Source organism: Opisthocomus hoazin, chromosome 15 (genome assembly GCF_030867145.1).
Source record: "Opisthocomus hoazin isolate bOpiHoa1 chromosome 15, bOpiHoa1.hap1, whole genome shotgun sequence".
Classification (NCBI taxonomy): Eukaryota; Metazoa; Chordata; class Aves; order Opisthocomiformes; family Opisthocomidae; genus Opisthocomus; species Opisthocomus hoazin.
In genome coordinates, this window is record NC_134428.1 from 19,197,868 (window position 1) to 19,221,368 (window position 23,501).

A 23,501-nucleotide genomic window follows, 5' to 3' on the forward strand; every position below is an offset into this window, starting at 1 on the left:
GTTTAAGAGAATAACCTATCTACCATGCCAAATATTGACATCACAAAAAGTACATCCCTAGTACAAAGTCTGTACGCTGTCAGGCTGTTGTAAAAGGATTGATACTAAAGCAGATACAATCTCCTGATGACTGCTGAGAGCAGAACTTTGCATAACTAATTTAAAGACTGCTGCCTGCAGGCAACACAATGGTAATTAAAGACAATAATTCTTGGGTAAATGAGATGGATGCACTGGAAAATAAAGTCAGCGTTAAATTCATGGCTAATCCTTGAATGGAGAATTGGATCATTTATTTTCCAAACGGCTGGGCAATTCTACCTGGTTTCATTTCCATCTCTGCTGCCAGATGACTGTTGTCTCCAAAATCCGTAACTTTCTCTGGTTTAAGTAGTATTCCTCATTGGCAAGCTCTAATTCAGCAGGACCGAATGTGCTTCCATTTAAACACATGAATAGTTCCTTTGACATCCATAGCAAGTCAAAGGAACAACTCATAGTTGAACATGCACTTTTAAACACTATGCTGAATCAAGGCCATAAACAAGGCACAAAAGGCACACAGAAAAGCTGAATTGCCAGGCAGTTTACCTAGAAAATACCTTGGTGTTATCCAAAGAGGGAAAGCTTTGTTTAGCATGCCCTGGTTGATTTGAGAGATGCGTTTCCTCTTCTTGGTTGTTTACAAGTAGAATTCAAAGGACAGGCTAATCATCTAATACACCTGATGATGATAAAAAAATCTCCCACACAGAGAGGTTTTGCACCAATCTCTCCAGTACCAAACCTGTTACGTGTACATGCGACTTGTATACCATGTCTCCTCTGTCCCCAAGTTACCACGGGCTGCTGACCATCCCCTGGAGTTCCAGCACAGGTGGGACATTCACACCTCTACAGACCTTCACGGGATGCAGCCCGCCCCGCTGTGCACCCTGCACAAAGTGCATTGGGATGATGCTGACTTCCTCCTCTCTCTGTTGCTACTCCCTAAAGTGAGGAGGAAGAAACCCATCCAACTCTCTGGTCACAAAAAATCCTAATATAACCAAAGGAACTCATATTATTGACTCAACAAAGCCCTCCGCCCTCCACTCTGCAATGCCTCACTGTGAAATTTCTCTCTCATTTCTTATTCTTGCTTTTCATCTCTCATCTTCCGAGTGGCTCAGCTCTACATTTTGAGCATTCTCAGCAAGGAACAATAACTCATTATAGAGATATTCACACCATCTCTTCCCATCCTTTGACTTTGTCCAATGACTAGTAAGGGAAATTAAGGTGCAGTTTTGCCATCACTTCATTTGATTTTGGCCCCTGCTGCTGCCAAAAGGGGAGGTCCTGCCCTGCCCTCTCCTCCCGTCGGCTAGCCAAAATATTTCTGCAGCCTGGTAGAGGGTGGGAAGAATGATCTGACCTGACTGAAAACTAACCCTCTGGGGGAGGATCCCTTCTCGGAGAGCTTATCTGGCTAACCACGGTCATGAGAGCAATCAGAACACGCAGCCAAGGTTGAGCACTCACTGTGTTACTTCCTCCTTTGGTACCAGCTCAGAATTTGACTTCAATCAATGGTGAAATCATACCCTGAGGCTTCGAAGTGAGGCGTTTTGAGCACCAGCTTAGACGCCTACAACAGGCAGAGTAAATCTTCCCCCTTAACATCCATGTGGTTTTAGCACAGTGTGGACTCCTGGAGATACAGAAACACTAACACAGTATCACAGGAATGGAATTTTTCTTGCCCTGTTCTGCACACTGTAGGCATATACAAAGCACAGGCAGAAGCTGGAACTGTGTTTGTTTTTTAACAGAGTTAAGTTACAAATGCAAGGAAAATACAGGATGTGTAATGAATATGTCATAGCTGTGGCATCCTGTTTCTAAAATATCTTGCTCCTGAATGGTGCCGTCTTAGGTTTCTTCCACATATATGAGGCTTTCCAGCTGGCCTGAAGCCAGTGCTTTAATAAAATATGGTATTATGCCAAAGTGAATAAAGCTTATAGCAGTAATGGTGTCCTTGAAATTCACTAATCACCAGAAGTTTCAAGAATATTTTAATATGAGGTCAACAGGACAACAACTAAAATTCATCTGTTAAGATACGGAAAATCACTTTTCTCACCTTAGATTATGTCTGTACTGAAAAAAGTACCCAAGTCATTACTGACCTGGATATAAAGTGTGTTTTCTGAATTTGAAGACAATACCTAGCTGTAAAGGACCTGCAAGCACTTCGTAAAACAACATTAGGATGTAAAATGATTACAAATTGAAGAAATGGTCTGACAAAATAGATACATTTTCAATAAAGACACAATAGCTAAGTATATTTGAGTAGGAATAACCAACGGCATAAATATGTGGTGTAGATTTCACTGCCAAGGTAGCATTTCTGCAGGAAAGGATCCAATGATTCCAGTGATGACACGCTAAGTAGGAGTCAACAATATCCTGTTGCTGTGAAAAATTTAAAGAAACAAGAGGCAGGTGGACCAGCTGGAGAAAGTTGAGAACAACAAAAATGATCAGTGGTCTGAGGAACCTAGTCTGCAAAGGAAGATGGGGAGAATTAGACTCATCTAGCTGAGAAAACAGAAGATGTGCGAAATAACAATAACCCTTCAAATAGATAAAAAAAGAGAAAAGAAAAATGTATAAAGAAAGAATACACTAGTTTCCCACTACTGAGGATCCAAGAATTACAAAAATAGAGCTAAGAGACTTCTCCCATCCAAACAGAGGACAAACTAAATTATGTTCAAAGGGATTTGCCTAATCTGTTCTTCATGATTATACATTTTACAATCTATTTAAGTAACCTTACCACTAGAAATTATTACCACATGTCTAGTTTACATCCATCTTGTACAATTTAAGCCTAATTCTGATGTTTCGTCTTCAGGGGACACAGATACATGATTACTCAATTCCCCTCAGTGGCAGCCCTTCATACATTTTAAGAAAGTTATTGTGTCTCGATGCTGAGGAAGTCTTAATTTGGACACTAATGTCTTTCAAAAAGTGTATGTTTAGGCCCAGTAAGTCCCTATAGGACCCCACTTTGCCACCAGTCATGGCTTACAAAACTGCCAGAGTTGCAGAACATGGGTTACTTAAAACACACTTCTAAGAACATGGTAGAACATTTTTCTGAAATGCTAACAGCAAGGTGACAGTAGCTACAACAACTCGCCTCCAAATTTATCTACAGTATCACAGTAGCATGTGCTCTCCACAGTGTTTGGGAGCATGCTGGGAAAAGGGTAAGAATTTTTGCTTGAAGAACATTCTTGGTTGGCTTGCATGCCCAGCACAAGTGCCAATTTTTATCTTTACATCTTGTCCCCGACAAGCATAGAAAACAAAAAATGCCCTTTATCCTCATACCTTTGCCACGCAGGCAACACACAGTAAACATAACACTGTGTGTTGCTGTAACAAATACAGTAGTTTCATCTACTGTTTAGCTCATTTGTCGATGGTTTTTTTTGCACCTTTATAAGAGCTTAATATTTTACTAAAAGCATTAAATATAATTTCCTAACTCTTATTTCCAAAGCAGTTTCACACCAGTACACTGTTCAAACAAACCAATTTTTTACTAATCCAAATAATAAAATACATAAACGTATTCTGAAAGCTGTTGCAGGCATTACAGCTGCCAGTACATTAGTAATAAAGAATAAATGCTTGTAAAAATTACGTTATTAGCTAAAATGCCAGAAGTGGAGTCTGGAAGTGCATGTTAAATATTTACCTATTCTCTTCACTCCTTGATGGACAAGTTTTACATAGCTTTTACATATAAATTTTACACAGCATTTACATACAGACATGGTGAACGTTTAACCATTCCACTTCTTTATGTGGTCAGAAGGCTACTGACCTTCTGAACAGGAACTGACAGACATGGCTCATGACTCACAGCAGAGCAGACAGGCACTGGTGACATCCTGGAATGAGGACTGACACTCCTGCTGCTCTCAGTCCTGCTCTCTCACACACTGGTTATGCTTCAGTTATATTTCCTTCTCCTCTTTGACAATCATCAGCTTTGGGTCCAACTTCCATTCCCACAGCAGGTCACCTCTGAACCTTCTCACTGCCCCCCTCTCAGCGGCTGCCCCCATCCAGTAGAGACAGAACACCCTGTCAATGAAATGATGAAAAAATATCTTTTACTTTTATCCACAGAAGGAAAACAAACAATCTCTTCCTTTTTTTTTACCCCCCTTTACTACTCAACATCACGGCAAAGCCAAGTGGGTGTACTTGTATCCCAGCATTTCATGCTGAACCGATAAAAATTCTTAGGAGCTACACTGCCAGGTAAGAAGAGATTAGGACAATCAGACTAGCCCCTTGTCACCAATTTTGACTTTATACACCACTTCACAACTAGGAAGCCTTAAAGGATGTTAATCTGCTGAATATCCAAGAGTGGGAGAGGAAAGTAAGTGCTGCCAAGTTGTGGGTGTAATTCTGTCTTTGCATAGATAGAAATCATTCACTGCTTGCTGACTGAACAAAACCAGTGCAGCAGAGAGGGCACCAGTACAACGCACCCGGCCTTGATGATTTCTCCCGTATGCAAAACTCTCAGGTGTCACAGACCATAAGAAGGGGCAAAGTTTATGCAAACTCTTAACAGCCTTCAGAAGAGACCTGAACCATGAGATCACGTTGGAAACAGAAGCTATAAGATCAGCGAGGAACTTCTTCCCCTTACTCATCCATCAGAACCTATAGCACAGGCAACCTAAGACAACGCCTGAATGTTATTAAGTATAACACAAGATGGCTTCTGCCGTCAAATGATGTTACAGAAAAACTGCTGTAAAGAACATCATCTATATAAAGTAAATTTATGTCTATAATGCAAAAATCCCTCACAGTTAACATTGCCATTTCTCTTAGAATCATAGAATCATAGAAAGTTCTGGGTCAGAAGGGACCCCTAGAGGTCATCTAGTCCAACCCCCCTGCAGCGAGCAGGGACACCGCTAACTAGATCAGGTTGCTCAGAGCCCTGTCCAACCTGGTCTTGAATGTTTCCAGGGATGGGGCCTCCACTACCTCTCTGGGCAACCCGTTCCAGTGTTTCACAACCCTCATTGTACAGAATTTCTTCCTTATATCTAGCCTAAATCTACCCTGCTTTAGTTTAAAACCATTAACCCTCGTCCTGTCACTGTTGTCTCTACTAAAAAGATTGTCCCCATATAATGCCCCGTATAATGCAAGAGAGGGTGAATGGCTCTTACCTGGCTGTAGGTCCAGCTCCACTGATGTTTTGTCTCCAGGCTGTTCATCCTTGAACAGACTGCAGAGCAATTCCCAGTTTTTCTTGGCGCACAGCCTGCACAGCGCTGTCTTCTGCATCTGACGTTGTCCTATGCTGCAAGGTGCTCTTTCAAAGCTGTCACACAAGCAGCTGTTTTGAAGGACTGCGCATGCATATGTGAGGTCTCGGTGAGCACCAAGTCAGGACCACATAGGCACAGAGCTGCTGATCTTGCAGTGATTATAACGAGCAGGTCTTCAGAGTGCTGTCTGCCTGGGAAAACTGTCCCCTTGGTGGCCATCTCCCCAGCTTCTGCATGATGTTTGCACACCGGTATGAACTATGCTTTTCCAAAACATCTTGCTGCCCTCACATCTGAGCTTGACTAACAAACTCCACTGCCAATCTAATAAAACCCTTTGAGCAGTCTCTTCCAAGAATTTTTGAGTGGAGTCATGAAGGAAGTGGAGCACAGAATAAACATAGAGCGAAGAGGAAAACCCCCATGTGAACATAAACCAGACAATATGTCATCATATGAGGTGGGGGAAAGGAGGAGAGAGAAGTTAGAGCACATGTGCCTAGGGACCTGCAGTATGACATAACAGTGCTATCAAAATCCATGCCCAATCACCCAGGCATTAAATACATCCTAACTACAAAGTAGATACATCAAGCTTGAACAAAGAGAAAGGGCTTTACCACACATCCCAACCACAGAAGCAAATCCCATCAACGCACATGACATGAGGCTACTCTGAGAAGACTATAACTGAGTTGGGGCTAATAACAAGGCATGAAACAAGGACGAGCGCAAAGGTAGGCCCAGTGACACACATCCATGTACCCTCTGCAACTTACTAAGCTGTTTAATCCATAATTAAGCCCATCACCCCCTTATCAGCCCTCTTTTCCCCACAGCTCATAAATACTTACCCTGCCTGTGCCTATTTCACAGAAATTTTTAATATAGTCCAGTACTTTGGTTAGATGTGTGATATGTTAATGAAAAATCAAAATCAAACTGTACCTATTAAAACACACTAAGAAATTAATTTTGTGAAGCCCTCATGTTGCTTTAACTTTTTACTGTTAGTTTCTCATCAATTCAAAAAAATTTTGGATAATGAATATGTGATACATCCATGTAAACTGGAGGTTTTGTGGCCAGTATGCATGTAACAGACCAGCCCTGGGCAAAGGAGGATGCACAGAAGACATACATCAAGTGCACATGTGTGGAAACACAATTAAAAAGCCACACATTCCTGATTTTGCAATTGAGAACAACAGCTCTCTAAAAGTTAGAAACACATTTCCACTTCAGATAGTGGGCATTTTGCCACTGGCTTTGAGAGAACCAGAACCCTACTGCAGAGTTTAATCAAGATCTTATTGAAGTCAGTGAAAAAGTCTCACGAGAAAACAGCGGACTGCCACATCACTTTGCAGAGCTGCACGGTTCTTTACAATACTAGCAACTCTTGAAATGAAAATGTTGGCAAAAGTTGCTGACAACTAGCTCTGCTGCTTTTAGTACTGCTGTAGTTACAGTTTCCCTTTTACTGCACTTTCCAGTACAATTTTACACCAGACACTGTGTGTATGTATGTGCGTGCGTGTGTGCATGAGAGAGATGGCAACCCTTTTTTAAGCATGGCCGATGAAAAGATGGTATCTAAAATAAGACTTGAACAAAACTATTTCAGACACCAGTGCAAAAAGATACTTGTTTACCTTAACTTCAGCATGCCTTCTCATGCAATTAATCATTCATATGGAATATTTGACATAGATGCTACACATTGCCTTTATAAATAAGGGTTTATGTTAGACAGAAGGACCTTCACAGCTGCCAAGCAGCAAGTGCAACACAAGTCATGTGGACTGCACAGCCACAGAGCAGATTAGTATAAATATCTTTTCAGAGGAGAAGGAAAAATGTAAGAGTAGTCCATTGTAAATAAGGAATTAAGCCCTGCTAGTCCATCCTTCCGCCACCTGAACACCTCCTGCATCTCGGCAAATGGTCAACCACAAAATGAAACAAAACAATGATACTGTCTTCAGAGTAGAAAGCACTGAGTAAAATAAACACCAACACCATCACTGCAGCACAGAAAATGAAATATCCTCACCTAGCTTTCCACCATTCCAAGAGGACAGAACCCATATGAAGTCATACACCACTGACTTTACTGAACTATATATCTGCATCAACCAGATGCAAACTGGAAGTGATGGAAATGGTACGCTCCAGCTTGCTGACTTCTCCACGCTTGACAAATTGTTGTGGGTTTGCATGGCAAGGTTTTGGTAGCGAGAGGGGCTACAGGGGGGGCTTCTGTGAGAAGCTGCGAGAAGCTTCCCTCATGTCTGATAAAGCCTGAAAAAGTCTCACAAGAAAACAGTGGACTGTTTTCCAGCTGGCTCTAAGATGGACCTGCTGCCGGCCAAGGCCAAGCCAATCAGCAACGGTCATAGTGCCTCTGTGATACTTAAGAAGGGGAAGAAAAAAACTGCAGAAAAAGGGCAGACGAGAGAGGGGAGTGACACGACGTGAGAGAAACAACTCTGCAGACAGCAAGGTCAGTGAAGAAGGAGAGGGAGGAGGTACTCAAGACGCCAGAGCAGAGAGTTTTCCCTTGCAACTCGTGATGAAGACCATGGTGAGGCAGGCTGTCCCCCTGCAGCTCATGGAGGTCCATGGTGGAGTAGATATCCACCTGTAGCCTGTGGAAGAGACCCCACACCGGAGCAGGTGGATGCCTGAAGGAAGCTGTGACCCTGTGGGGAGTCCGTGCTGGAGCAGGCTCCCGCCAGGACCTGCGGACCCTTGGAGAGAGGAGCCCATGCCGGAGCAGGTTTGCTGGCAGGGCTCGTGACCCCGTGGGGACCCAAGCTGGAGCAGCCTGTTCCTGAAGGACTGCACCCCGTGGAAGGGACCCACGCATGTCATCAAGAGCTGCACCTCATAGGAAGGACCCACGCTGGGGCAGTTCCTGAAGAGCAGCAGCCCATGGGAAGGACTCACGTTGGAGAAGGTTGTGGAGAACTGTCTCTCATGAGAGTGACCTTACGCTGGGGCTGGGAAGAGTGTGAGGAGTCCTCCCCCTGAGGAGGAATGAGTGTCAGAGACAACGTGTAATGAACTGACCGTAACCCCCATTCCCCATCCCGCTGCGCCACTCGGGGGGAGAAGGTGGAGAAACGGGAGTGAAGCTGAGCCCGGGAAGAAGGGAGGGGTGGGGGGCAAGGTGTTTAAAGATTTAGTTTTATTTCTCACTATCCTACTCTGATTTGATTGGTGATGAATTAAACTTCCTTTTCTCCCCAAGTTCAGTCTGTTTTGTCCATGACAGTAATTGGTGAGTGATCTTTCCCTGTCCTTATCTTGACCCTCGAGCCTTTCATCATATCTCCTCTCCCCTGTCCAGCTGAGGAGGTGGAGTGATAGAGCGGTTTTGGTGGGCACCCGGCATTTATCCAGGCCAAACCAAAACACAAACTGAAACAGACAAGGGCAATAGCGTGATGTCAAGAGTGAGCTCAGTAAAATGCAAAGAGAAAACAATTTATTCGTTCATTGCAATCCTGTCTGCAAAAGCAGAATGCATGCATCCTTCTGTGACTTCCTTTTTTTTCCCCAGTATCAGCAATAACTTGCTGTGCTCAGCTTGAAGGAGGCACCTAGACACATTCTTTGAGCAAGGGAGATGGTATACAGCTGAATACGCTCCAGTGCACAACCCAGAAACCAAGAAGCTTCCAAATCTTTTGACAGCAAAGGCAGTATATACCTGGTCGAGCCATAGCTTGAGGACTACAAAAGCAGACAGTCTACAACCCATCTGCAGCACACACACGGGAATCTGTGCACATCTCTTCACTCTTCACATGTATCCACAACAGGATGGTCTGGCTGACAAATGTAAATAGGACACAAGGAACGGATAGGAGAAATCATGACCGTGACGTACAATCAGCACAAGCAGAAGAAAAAGCACTTTTCCTTCAGTTTTTCTCTCTCGCTCTACTTTGGTAACATATTACCAAAATGTCCCTTTTCCATCCCTAAAACCTACCCTACCAGTGCCTGTCACGTTAGCATGCCAAAGGTGTATTTAGGATTTATAGCAGTTCTGTACAAGAATTCTCTGCTGTGGGTGAAAAAAATGGAAGAAATGTGCAAAGTTAATCCTCTTCTAATTACTCCAGGAATCTGCATGCTAATGCAATATCACAATAATTAGGATAGCAAACTAATGAAACTGTGTAAACGCCTGCAAGAGGGATCAATATTTGCATGCTTAGAACGTGCTTTGACTGAAACCATGTGAGTAGCCCCACTGAAGGACTGTACTGCTGATGTTCTGCCAGCACTAAAAACGTCAGTGTAGACAAAGTCTTTGTCCCTTCTAACCACAGAAGCACAGAGAAGCAGGGTTGGCAAGGATCTCACGACATCTGCTGCAAGGCAGGACTTTCATTACTCACCTCGTTCCTGGCAGACCGTAGTCTAATCTGTTCTTAATGGCCTGAAGTGGTGGAGACTCCACAACCTACCCAAGCCCTCTTCCTAGTATCTGACTTGACTCTTTCCTACGGCACTTTAAGTCTGTTATTCTTTACCCTTTGGCACACACAGCAGTTTATTCCTCATATTCCATTACTCATACACAATTATAATCTAGTATTGCGTCCCTCTGCCCCTGGCCTTTCTTCTGCAGGCCAACCAACCCCATTCTTTCCTCAGAATTGATGTTATCTAGATCTGTGATCGTTCCCACTGCTCTTCACTGAGCTTCTCAAACTGTTTATTCTTGAACTGCAGTGCCCAAAACTGGACACTGTTCCAGCTGAGATCTTTCCAACACCAGGACATGTCTTGCATGTTCTCCTGTTTAGTTACCCCACAAAAACGTTAGTATTTTCAAAACATTAGCAACTAATGTTCAGATCATGATTCACAATAAGCCCCACACAGTTTTTCAAGGAACTACCAAATCTGCAAAACCCAAAACCACTTTATAGTTACAAAGGTGTTGTTCTTGCCTAAGTACACTTCTCTGCATTTGGCTCAGTGACAAGCCACCCTGTTTTTACTAGAACATTTTTTCAACCCGTCAGCATAATTCTGAATTCTAGCCTTGTCTCCCGACATTTTAGCAGCCCTTCTCACCCTCATGTCATCTAAAAATTCAACACTCATACTCTGTTCCACCACTGAGCTCATTAATGACAATAACGATGAAAAGCAGATCAACCCTTCCCATACTTCAATAAATATTTCCATTAGAATGATGGACCATTGATAACTGCTATTTGGTATGGGTATCCGATCAGTTTTGCACAGACTCCATAGTGATTTCACTGAAGACATGTTTCCCTTGATTGTTTATGAAATCGTCATACACATTAATGTCAAAAACGTTACTAGAAGTCAAGCTGTTTGGCCTCTGTTGGGCCTTCCCTCGCTACAAGACTTGCTATTCCATCGTAGAACAACATTTTCAAGTTTTTAAAAGTCACTTTGGCAGTTACTGAACTCCTTGGTCTCCTTCAGGTGCTTACACATAATTTATTTGTTCCAGTTTTTCAAAGAACAAAATAATTTACCTGTAATTCTCTTTTACCTCTTTATAGACATTATGCTTTTTCTTTCCCACTCTTCCAGCACTTGACCTGTCTTCCCTGAGTTCTCAGAAGTAACTACAAATGCTTCTGAGATTGCTTTAGCCAATTCCTTAAGTACCCTAGAAAAAAGTTCATCAGGCACAGCTGATTTGAAAATACTAAATATGTCTGAATACATTCTAACCTGCTCTTGCCCTTTTTAACTTGTGATTTTACCCTTTGTCATAACACCGTAAGTATGCGTGAGGATGCATCTAGTATGACTCAAATGCATCAGTGAGAGTAGTTCTGATCCCCGAGTTAAAATTTAATATAATTTCTTGTCCTCAGGTCAAGCTATAGATTTCTTTAAATCATAAAGCACCTCATACCTTCGTTCATTGTCATCAAGATGAGCAAAGAGCACGTTCTTGGAGATGGCCTTTGCTAGAGCAGTCATAGTTTTATAGTCCTTTGGAATAACCTGTAGAGAAGAGAATGAAGGGTAATTACATTCCTGGTTGTATTTCTTCACAGATCTTGAAATCTACAGGAAATTCCACTACTGAGAATGAAGAGGCATTTTTATTTGTTAATTGGAGAGAAGGCAAAAGTCCTGCTGTACATGAATTTGCTCAAAATATATGTTGAAATTCAGGACCATGCTTTCATATTGGGTGAAGTTTTTTATACGACTTTCGCAAGTTAGGCTTTCCATTGTGGTAAGCATTTTGGTAAGACTATTAGTAAAGACACCATATCTCTGTATTTGCTAAGCATCTACTTCTGCTAGTCAGAGACTTTGTGACTAGGAGAGACACAAGAAATTTGTAACAAGGTTACAACTTGTAACATATGTTCTTTGACTTTAGTAACATGACCAATCTGATAGCTTTCTACGATGACATGACTGGCTGGGTAGACGAAGGGTGAGCCGTAGATGTTGTCTACCTAGACTTCAGCAAGGCTTTCGACACAGTCTCCCATAATATCCTCCTAGGGAAGCTCAGGAAGTATGGGCTGGATGAGTGGTCGGTGAGGTGGATTGAGAACTGGCTGAATGGCAGAACTCAGAGGGTTGTCATCAGCGGCGCTGAGTCTAGTTGGAGGCCGGTAACTAGTGGTGTCCCCCGGGGGTCAGTACTGGGCCGAGCCTTGTTCAACTTCTTCATCAATGACCTGGATGAAGAGTTAGAGCATACCCTCAGCAAGTTTGCTGATGACACCAAAGTGGGAGGAGTGGTAGATACACCAGCAGGCTGTGCTGCCATTCAGCGTGACCTGGATAGGCTGGAAAGCTGGGCAGAGAGGAACCTGATGAGGTTCAACAAAGGCAAATGCAGGGTCCTGCACATGGGGAGGAACAACCCCAGGCATCAGTACAGGCTTGGGGCGGACCTGCTGGAGAGCAGCTGTGCGGAGAGGGACCTGGGTGTCCTGGTGGATGACAGGTTAACCATGAGCCAGCAGTGTGCCCTGGCTGCCAAGAAGGCCAATGGTCTCCTGGGATGCATCAAGAAGAGTGTGGCCAGCAGGTCGAGGGAGGTTCTCCTTCCCCTCTACACTGCCCTAGTGAGGCCTCTATCTAGAGTACTCTGTCCAGTTCTGGGCTCCCCAGTTCAAGAAAGATGAGGAGCTACTGGAGAGAGTCCAGCGGAGGGCTACAAGGATGGTGAGGGGACTGGAACATCTCTCCTATGAGGAGAGGCTGAGGGAGCTGGGCTTGTTCAGCCTGAAGAAGAGAAGGCTGCGAGGGGACCTTATAAATGCTTATAAATATCTGAAGGGTGGGTGTCAGGAGGATGGGGCCAAGCTCTTTTCAGTAGTGCCCTGTGACAGGACAAGGGGCAATGGGCACAAACTGAAGCACAGGAAGTTCCGTCTGAACATGAGGAAGAATTTCTTCCCTCTGAGGGTGACGGAGCACTGGAACAGGCTGCCCAGGGAGGTTGTGGAGTCTCCTTCTCTGGAGATATTCAAGACCCGCCTGGACAAGGTCCTCTACAACCTACTGTAGGTGACCCTGCTTCGGCAGGAGGGTTGGGCTAGATGACCCACAGAGGTCCCTTCCAACCCCAAACATTCTGTGATTCTGTGATTCTGTGATTAATAGTTTCAATATAAGGGGTCAGAATCAAGCCTAGCACAAGTTTCAAGTGTTAAATAAACCTTACTCCAATCTGAAGCTCAACATCCATTTGCCTGTTTTAATTACTGTACAAAAGAGGTCTGATAATGGACATTTAACTTTCACATTTTCTTATGATAGAAATAGTATTTCTGTCTTATTTAAGTTACTACGTATGCTGATGTGCAGGCAGTTTCCTTGCCTCACCCTGGAAAGGCAAGATACTACGCATCCAACCAGCATGAGGATGTCTCAGATGGGAAGACTGATGTAGAACCTGGTCTCAGAAAGAATTGATCTAGATGTATTTCAAAGGAAATACTGTGCTGTGAAGATCTAAAGTTAAACTCTGCTTCAGACTTCACTTATATTGACTGCTGTAGTCACTAAACTGCTCAAATTAAGTCTAGAGAGAGCGTATACATATAAACTGCATAGTTGTACCAGCAAAACGTAATCTAATTTAGTTAAAAGTTTAAATTCCTTGATGTTAAATAAAATGAGTATTTGGCCAGTTTCTTCTTGGCTTTTACCCTATCAAACAAACCCCTGATTGAATTGCAGTCCTAAACCCTTACTCTAGCTGTTTCAGCTTACTGCTGATGAGCCAAATAAACAAATCACTATGACATTTAACTCCAACCTTTCTGGTTGATTATGGAATAGCATAGACTAGCCTTTCGCAGTCTAAATCTGCAGCAAGGAAAGCCACAAGGCAGAGACAGAAGTGGGTCTGTTGGGTCAGGGACACAGAAAACACAGGAGAGATTCTTTAGGTGTCACAGTAACCAGGCATCCGACCAAAATCAAATGTCGGGAAGACCACTTCCTACATCACTCTTCCAAGTAATCACTGAATGTTCTCTTCAAGCCGATAAGCCTCTTTAAAGCAAGATTCCTATTCTGTTAGTTGTTAACTATCTGTTATGTCAGATGTATAGACAAATATTGCTTTCTCTAGTTTCAGGAATGAAGCCATGAAATAACCCTCCACAGAGATCTTCCGTTGTGCTCTCAGAATGGAGCCATGCCAGGTGCTTGCTCAAATCACAAAGCTCAATCTCCTTTGATTTTCTCTCCAGTGACGTAACTCACTGCACTGCCTTTAGCACTACTCATCCTACAGTTCACCCCTTCATGGGATCCTTTAAGTTGCCTTATGACCCAGATGTGTTTCTATCCAAAACCTGAATTTAAGCCAACGGTTCTTTCTGGCTACTATCTAAAAACCCATCTATTTGCAATAGTCTAACACAACCCTTGCCTTGCTTTTTATGCTTTTAAATTAGTTTCATAATTTGTCCTTACAGTGTCTCCCTTTATTTCTGTATTCTAGAAATCTCTGTCACAAACACACATCCATGGCATTCACCATGGGATTTATTTGCTGACAGTAGAAGACAAAGCACTGACACAAACGCTCCCATTGCTAGTTCTATAGTCCTTGCAGCATCTGTAGCCTGACAAGAAACCATCCCCTAAATTCTTATTATTTAAGCTCAGCCATTTCCTAGGAAATTAAAATCATAACAGCCCTAGTCACAGAACACACAGAATATTATCTGTATTGCTTCTTCTGGCTCTTGCCTACCCATGCTACTGTCAGGGCTTACTGGCATCACTGTTGAAAAAGGAAGAAAACAAAGTTAACTTCAGGTTCCATTATAAACATAAAAGAATTACTCAGGGGTGTGGGATGGAGCATTTCCTTTGATTTTCAGAAGAGTCAGATGGAGCCCATATGAAGCAGAGACTAATGGGATCTCTTCATGAAAGTTTTTGAGGGTGATACTGCACACTGCACAGAAGGAAAAGTGTTTGAAACTGGCTTGTAAAGTATCATGAAAGTTTTTCAACAGTGCAGTGCATTAATAGCTTAACCACAGTGTTGTTAAAATTTACTATATACTTGCAAGCATTATTTAACTGCCACAAGAATACTCCTCCCTACTTGTTCTTAGGATGAAAGGCTCTCTTAATTCTTTGTTTCTTAGGACAGAAATCCCCAGTGAAGCTAGTGACCTTGCATCATAACTAGATGACAAAAGCACATCTGACTGCAGAAGCAAGAAGTAATCTGCCAAAAAAACAGTGACTGACAAAATGTATTCCCATAAAGAAAAAGCTCTTTGGGTTAAAGCTACTCCAGGCATGCACAAAAGCACATTAGTAGCATCTGTCAACTTTATGAAATGAATTTTTAGCCTAGCTCCCTAAACAAACATGACATATGCTATTGTAATGTCTCTCTTTTAATAACCTTTGAAAGCTTTGGCCAGTTTAAAAAAATAATTTGCAGAGTTATTAAGAGATATCAGGGATATAACATAGCTAGATGTTTTTGTGAAAAAGGCAATTAAAAAAAAAAGAGAAGCCCAAATTAGCGCTCCTACTGAATAAATTACCTAATTTGGGACTGGCAGCTCTTCAAAGACAACGGTCACATAAAATCGCCCAAGTATGGTCAACAGACTTCCGAAAACCCATGGGTTAGGTGGTACGCAATCAACATGGCGATCACGTGTCTGAATGGTCTAGGGAGCCTAAATGACCTAGGTTAGAAGAAAGCTTGAGCTAGAAGTGACTTGTTGGAAAAAAAAAAAAAAAAAAAGGAGTAAATGCAGCAACAGAAAAGGCTGCTATCCAAAACTATGAGGTTCTGACAAAACTTAGAAGCTGCCGGAGTCTGTGAATATCAAGCAAATGGCTGAGAATTACCCACCCTGTTAAAGGGGGAAATAAGATGAGCAGCACGTCTCAAGAAGGTGAAGAATAGAGAATACTGAAGCAACACTGATGGGCAAAGTACTTCATCAAGGAGTTAGCAAAATAACTTGAGTGGGAAGAAGATGGTCAAGCCATGCGTATGCTGGCATGAGGACATCATCCTACAGGCTGACCCATGATTCCAAATTACAAGCAAAATATGAGTCACTTGATTGTCCTGTATATCTCAGAATCAGACAGATGGCAACACATTACCTTTCTGACATAAGAAACAGCATCTTCCTCCGTGTACACTTCCGCACTGACCCCCCCTCTCCGGCGCCGGGCTTTTACCACTGGGTTGGGAGGAGGAGGGGAAATCTCATCATCATGAGAATCAGACTGGGAACTGGATTTCTGCCGAGCCAGTATTTGTTTACATTCTTCCTGCAAGGCAAAGAGAGACAATGAAACATCTCTTACCCATGCAGCTAACCTGCTGGATGTAGTCGATTCACTCTTCTTTTACGACTCTCAGCAAGCCCTTCAATTCTACAGTCGGATGACTGTCAATTTACACGCACATACTGCTGAAAGAAAATGAAAAATTTAATGCAAGCAGCATGAAGGAGTGACGCTGACTACAATGTGTGTACAGGTATCATCACTCCAATACCTGACCCGCTAAACTCTTTCTTACATATAATGGAAACCAATGTATTATAAATTGCAGACATATCTTTGCAGCTACTCCTGGCTGAGAAAGCAAAAGAATAAGCCTCTTCTGCTTACTCTCCAACATCACAGCTGCTATTTTCTCAGTTGGTTTCCACATACCTTTGTCTCTTGTACAAAGAACATATCAGAAGTCACACATCAATATATTAGATAGGTTCGTTCACCTTGCTCTGCTTTGCAGGCTTACTATCACCAGAAAGAATAAAGATGCTGCTTACGCCAGATTTTCTGCCATATAACAGATTTACAACCAATGCAACTACTTCCAAGCCAATAAGATCCAAGGTATGCTCCAGAGGACTACGAAAAATGATGGCTGGCCTAGCACCAGCTGGCCAACAGGGAGGTTATTCTCCAGACTTCATGCTTATGGAATAGAGAACGAAATACAAAGGGGAATCCCTGAAGAGATAGTAACAAGAGCAGGAAAGGGTATAGAAAACCTTCAAGAAAGGAGGTCAGAGTTGCAAGGCTTTGTCAATTTATACACTGAATTATTTGACTTCTAAAGAACTGAGACAAACAAGATTACCCATAATTACAACATTTTTCCCAGACCCCCATCTCCTATTCTTCTTCCCATTCAGCTTCCTGGGACTGAAGGGAAAGCACACAGGAATAAAATTCTTTTTGCATCCTCCATGTCTATCAGCCAGAGGAACGGGGCCTGTCTGCTCGTTCCCTGCCCACCTCCCCACCCCCTGGTACCACCTCAGCCTGGCATCACAGCACACCACACTGCCTCTTCTACTTCTTCAGTGCCTTCTTAGCTGGTTCCTCCTAGTCTTCACTGACCCTGCATAAGGCAGAGGAGAACTGGAGATGGGATGGACCACACATCCTGTCCTCAGCTTGTCTGATACAGGCACTTGCAGGAGAGACATGAGCACTGTAAGGAGGGAAGCCAACCTCTGCAGCAGTAGTCCAGTAATTTTATTTGCTGTCATCTATTATATTGCTGCAGGCATAACCTGCACCCTGATAGTCTCCAGGTTATGTTGACTGACGTACACGTAGCCACCTATCATCCAACGGCTCCCTGAACAACTCCACTATTTTTGAGCCAATTCAGATTAGCGGCGCTGCAGGCTACCCAAAAGAAAAGGCAGTAATGCTGAGGTCCCTGTGCACCCCACAAAACCAACGTTCCTTTGACAGGGATGCCAGAAGCTGGCCTTTATCTTACACAGTTAATTTCCAATGAGACTTTCCAATCAGAGCTAATACACGGAGTCGGTGGAGGAGGGAGGATCTGGGAACACCAGCGCTAGACATGTGGCCAATTACCAACATGGCCAGTTGGTCTCACTGACAGAGGAAATGAGTTAGAGATAACTCATCAGGTATGACACCAGAAAAGAGCGGTACAGAAGACTGGCACAAGTTCACAATTTTTAAGCTTGCAAGAAAAACAGATGATTAATGTATGTTTTGCCATTGATGTTTACAAATGTCTGACAAATCCAGTCATGCCACTTGTCTTTTCTGGTCTTATTCCAGTTTCTTTCTTCACCATCACTGACAATGCCCCTCTCATTAACCTAAGGAGCCTTTGACACCTATCTTTGATTGGTGCTACTTGAAATAAATAACTAAACTGCTACTTGAAATAAATAACTAAACAGTATTTCCCATGCTGCATAATTCAAAGTAACAAGTCACACATTCTAGTTGTGATTAAAGGACTACTGAAACATTTAAGACACAAGCACAGAGATAAAATGTAGAGGGCTGGCTAAAAATCTGACCTTTTAAGATTCTGACCTGCCTCAGAAAGTGCCAAATTGCTTCTGAGATCAGGGGTTTTTTTAAGTGGGATGACACCACCACAACTCCTGGGCCATAACACAGTTGAGCTAGGTGCTGTAAAACAGAAAAAAAAGCTAACTTCAGATGTATTAACTAACACCTTCCTGAAACTTTTTCCTTTCCAATTCAAATTTCAAACTGCAGTACTGGACTAGATTTTCCTGTTGCGTAAGAACTGCAAGTCCTATTTCAGCACTCTTATCAACATTTTCCCCACACAAAACTCCTCTCTGACTGCCTCTAGATTCCTTAATTACAATTCTGCACTTGCAGAGACACAAACAATTAACATAAAAGTATGTGTGCTACATATTTTCATTATACTTAATACCTACTCATCAAAATCGAAACTATGACTGAAGAATTTCAGATAATATTACTGGCTAATGTAGTTTACATATCTCTCTGATAGTGTAACATCCCCTGTTCATATCAAGCGAAGACCACTAAATACACCTGCTTCACAAGCTTAACTGAAAGGTAATGAAGACCTCTCTGGACAATAAGCAACTGAAAGTACACTAAAATGTAACTACAACAAGAAGGCAGTCGGGTAACTATTTAATGGTATGCAGCACTTACACAGGTCTTTTTATACATAGCATATTTACTCATAGAGAAGAGCAGTACTTTGCCCCATTTGAATATCAAATACACACTTCTTTCTCAGTACACATTGTATAAAAGGCACTTCCAAGGAATTATAAATAATATCTCCTCTGCCCCAGCACAGATTTATACATGAAAGAAAGCTCAGTGAGATAAAATTAATATCAGAAAGCATGCTCTTAAACCCAAATACCTTTTAAAGCCAAAAAGATATTAAAGGATTATAAAAGTGAGTTACCATATGATTCATTTTAAAAGGAAGTCTCTTCGCTACAAACTCCTTTTATATAAACAGCAGATAGTTGACTGGCTGGCTTTTCCATATGCCGCTATCTGTAGTCTAGGTAGGATTTCCATTACTGAACTAAACAGTGCCTTTTGAAAATAAAAGCGTACGCTCTGTCCTGGGTTAAGCTTTCAAAAAGCCATCTTCCATATATCCTGTGGTAAAACTGCACAAATACAGCAAATATTTTAAAGGAGGAATGGACTCTCTGAAGAACAGTTCTTCAAACACTGATCATCAGACACAGCTTGATGTGAACGCTTGTGCAGAACTCACTTTCAAGTAAACACCTCACCATCTTTTGTTGTCATGACAACAAGCAATCTCACTCTCTATTCTGATGGCACAGACAATTCACAATCATATTGCCCAATTATGTCCACCTTAAAATGAGAAAACACATGGAAGACACAACCGCAAAACAGTGTAATTGCGTTTGCGGAAGCCCCAGTGAGAATCTTGCTCTTCCCTTCACACCAGTATCTGCGCTGGCTTCAGGGGACATGCTCCTGACTTGTAGGATGTGTCAGGTCTGATATAGCTATCCCTAGTCCAATGCCATTTTGGGTGACCTCGCTTGGCTTTCAGCTGCCGGCTGAGAAGGACATGAGTCTCACGCTGTGGCACATCTGGCAGCCCCAGTGGACATCGCACAGAATTTAGGGGGTCTTAAACGGCAGCAGGGGGATCACATGTGTGCTGCTGACTGAAGCCTCCAGTGTCACTGTCACAGTCCCATGCAACGATGTACTAACACACCCCAAATCTACAAAACAACACCACTGTGTGACAAGAACACCCTATTTCATATATACAGAATCTAATCCTACTTCTTTTCAAACCATGTCACAAGTGACCAAAAACCTAGCTAAAGCTGTGAACAAAAGTCTTTCCTGGGATTTCTGGGGGAGATGGATGGTGAAGCCAGAATACTATCACTGGCTTCAACGACAATAAACTGGAAAGGAAAGAAAATATACCATCATTGTTTCAAATTAAAAGAAAGAAGAACCAATAAATACAACTGCAGTGACCCATTTATCTTTTGAATGTCCACCTTCAGCTAAGACATTTGTGCTACAAGGGACTGAGGTATAAAACACAGGAATTTTGCATGCTGTCCTCAGTGTATGGGGTCAGCGCCTTTCCTGATTAATGTTTCCACAAGTTTTTAATGAGTTTAAACACTGCAAGTGAAGCAACCACAATGCCAAGACTTTTTAGGTTTACCCTTCCTTTCAGACTGCTGCTGAAGAGCACACACATTTCCTCACCCAGAAGCTTTCTTTGTCAGCTAGAGCATTTCCGAACAGAAATTCACTTCCAGTAGTTCCTCTCCTGGTCTCTCCTTTCAGGCTTTGTCACCGCTTGGAATCTCAGATGTTTCAGCTGAAGGAACAACAGCACCCAAGGCGGCTCCAAGTAACTGTGCAGCCTTACAACAACAACCCGAGGAGACTTTTAAAAGCCAGCCAGTCATCCAGTATCACTGCTCACTATCTCTGCTCTGCTTCCTACAATTTATTCATTGCATTCAAAAGCAACAACACAAAGTATACTCTAAATGAAGTATTTTCTCTTTTTTTTCCCCTCAAGCACACTTATAAAGTTTTCTGACTGCCAGACATGGAATCTGCTTTTTATTTATCAACAGAAAATGTGCACGATAGCTTGTGCGCACGTAACTAATCTCTCTTTGCACTGGAATTGACCCAGAGGAGATGCTCTCGATACAGGAAGGTTTCTAACACCGCCCCATCACTCCTGGAGGCTGACACAATGATTTATGGCAACTAATAAAGGCCACAGGCAAAGCACTCCGCTTTGTTGGAAGCACAGGACTGACTGATCCCATCACTGAAAGCCGGAGAAATTTGGGAGGTCTTTTGTAACGTCCTTTCCAGTCTTGCCTTTGTCATGACAGACGACTCTACTATCTTTATGATCATTCAGCCTTGTAAGCGGAGACTTTTCAGGCAATCCCAACTATTGTCCCCCTGCCTTCCCAGTGGAGTTGCCACCTTTTCTCCTACAGCATCATTAAGAAATATCTTTAACTTCCGCTCCTCCTACTAACGTATTTATTCACTCTATAGTTATCCACTACTTTGATTACTACTACTGCATCCTCGGTGGACTCTCTGCATCTCAGTTCATTCCCAATTTCCAATCTAGGCAAAATTATCCTGCCAAAAATCCGCCCACTCTTCTGCTGCTCTGCCAGCATCGCTCGCCTTCTTGAGTCTCTTCATTGGTGTCCTTTTACCTCCTGCAACATGATAAAGACTTCTTGCCTTCCCCTCCAGTGTCTTGCAGTATCTCAACCCATCACCACCTCTTCCCTACTTTTGTACATACGCCTCACAGTAAAGTGAGAAAGGTTATGTTACAAAACACAGAGCATATTTTTGATCCTTAAAAGCTTATATAATCAAAGAGAACTGTAGCCAACACTTGTGATTTTTAAAATCCAGCCAAGTAACAATGCATGCATGCATACCTTGTATAAGAAGAAACATGCCCACAAAAAAGCTCTATTTCTACTAGACAAATATAATTCAAACTAAAATGCTAAATATTATGCCATATTTTCATCAACAACTAGAACACCTATGTCATTCTGAAGTTTTTGATCACTGGATATGTAATGCCAAAGCTGCTTTTTTATTTTTTATTCCAGCCTTCTAACACAGCGGACCCTTAACCCAAGAGAAACGCCACTGATCTCAGTGAGGCTTACATGTAAGAGGTAGAAATGGACCATCAGAGCACAGGAAGTGATAGCCGATAATTAAGGTTATCAACAAAGAGGGAATCATAAATGCTGGTATGCCATTTTGCTCCTTAAAATACTTCTGTTGTGTAGTCTCACTTAACATTTAGAAACATCCTAATGCCCTCAGATCAAATGTGTTGTTGACAGCAATGTTGGTTATTCAAAATATTGTGTTCCCTCAGTCATTTCAGAGTGGAAATTGTCTGTTAAAACATTTCTACATTTTTTACTCCTCAACAAAACTCTACTCAATTTATTCTCCCTTCTAAGAAATCATCTGATGTTAATACAAATATGAAAATATGTGTGCTGGACTGCCCACCTTAAATATACACTCAGCTTTTTTTTCGTCTCTTTCATCCTCCTCCCTTCCACATGCATCTCATTTTTGAAACCCAAAACAACTTCCACGTGCTATGAGTGCCTTCACTGGCACAGGGGTATTAAGGCTGAATAGCAATATGAATTGCATGCTCGGGCAGGAATCCATGTGTTCCTTTTAACACTTCAGTGTGATGCTCACAACTCCTTAAGTATTTTTTTCTTCATAATTTGTCAATAAATCCAAGCTAAAATAATTGTGGACATGTTTTTCTTTCGAATTTCCCATAGCTCACTTTCTCAGTTCCCCAGCATCTTGCCCAGGGGTGTCGGAGCTGGTGGGCTGAGCTCCCGGGAGCTGCAGAACCTCAACAGCTTGAGCTCACAAAGCTGTCAGGGTACAGCTCCAACACGGGCTGCCAAGCAGGCAACCGCAGAGGCGCAGACCTCAGCAGAGCACACCTGAAAGCAATTAATTCCCCTGCCTAGAGCTCTTCAAAATCTAAGGTCCTTTTCTTAATTGAAACAAAGTCAAATCTCAAACAATCTTAAATTCACTATCAAAACTGCAGTTCTCCACTCAGTCTTACTGGTGTCCAGTTGGACAGTCTCAATCCCCACCCTACGTGCCTCATTAAAATGAACGAATGCAGCATTAAAAAGGTATTCAAAAATAAGCAGTCACCTTCTCCTGCATTTAGGAAAATATTAATGAGGAACTATGTGAAAACTAACCAAAAAACAAAAGCAAAACCAAACTTCATCCTCATATTGGAAATGTGATTTGATTTGTATGATTTGTTTACATAGTCTTTCTGCTTGCTATCATTTCTGTTTGGTATGTCCCTCGGTTTAAAACAATTACTGTGAGAACACAGAAAAGGCTCAACTACCTCTGGTCACCTCCTACAATGGAAAGAGAATAAAAGGAAATTATTTTTAAGATAATTTAGTACCTTCCAGAAAAGCTACTGCCTCGCCTTGGCTAAGCAACCGGTTGTAATGGAAAGGGTTGGTAGCTGTTTGAGCGTTTTGTCCGACTGTAAAACACAGAGAATGATGAGGAATTGCAGGAGTACAGCCTCAAAACGCTCACACCCCTGAATCTGGAGTTTTACCTTCTCCGAGGTGAGCTGCTATGTAGCCTGACCGGCCTCTCAAAAGATTAGTGAAGGATTTGCTGAGCTGCAGACAAGCAGGAGGTGCTCAGCCAGTTCTGCAG

At 42.4% G+C, this 23,501-nt stretch overlaps 1 protein-coding gene across 3 annotated transcripts in view; it reads right to left on the reverse strand.

The window, feature by feature from the left end:
* Positions 1-23,501, reverse strand: part of PRKAR1B (protein kinase cAMP-dependent type I regulatory subunit beta) — a 104,074-nt gene that overhangs the window by 71,804 nt on the left and 8,769 nt on the right. For all 3 annotated transcript variants that reach the window (XM_075437047.1, XM_075437046.1, XM_075437045.1), the window contains exons 3-4: positions 16,017-16,187; positions 11,299-11,390 (exon numbers count right to left, since the gene is read on the reverse strand). In XM_075437047.1, the coding sequence (XP_075293162.1) occupies positions 11,299-11,390; positions 16,017-16,187 (263 nt within the window). The remainder of the gene's footprint in view (positions 1-11,298; positions 11,391-16,016; positions 16,188-23,501) is intronic.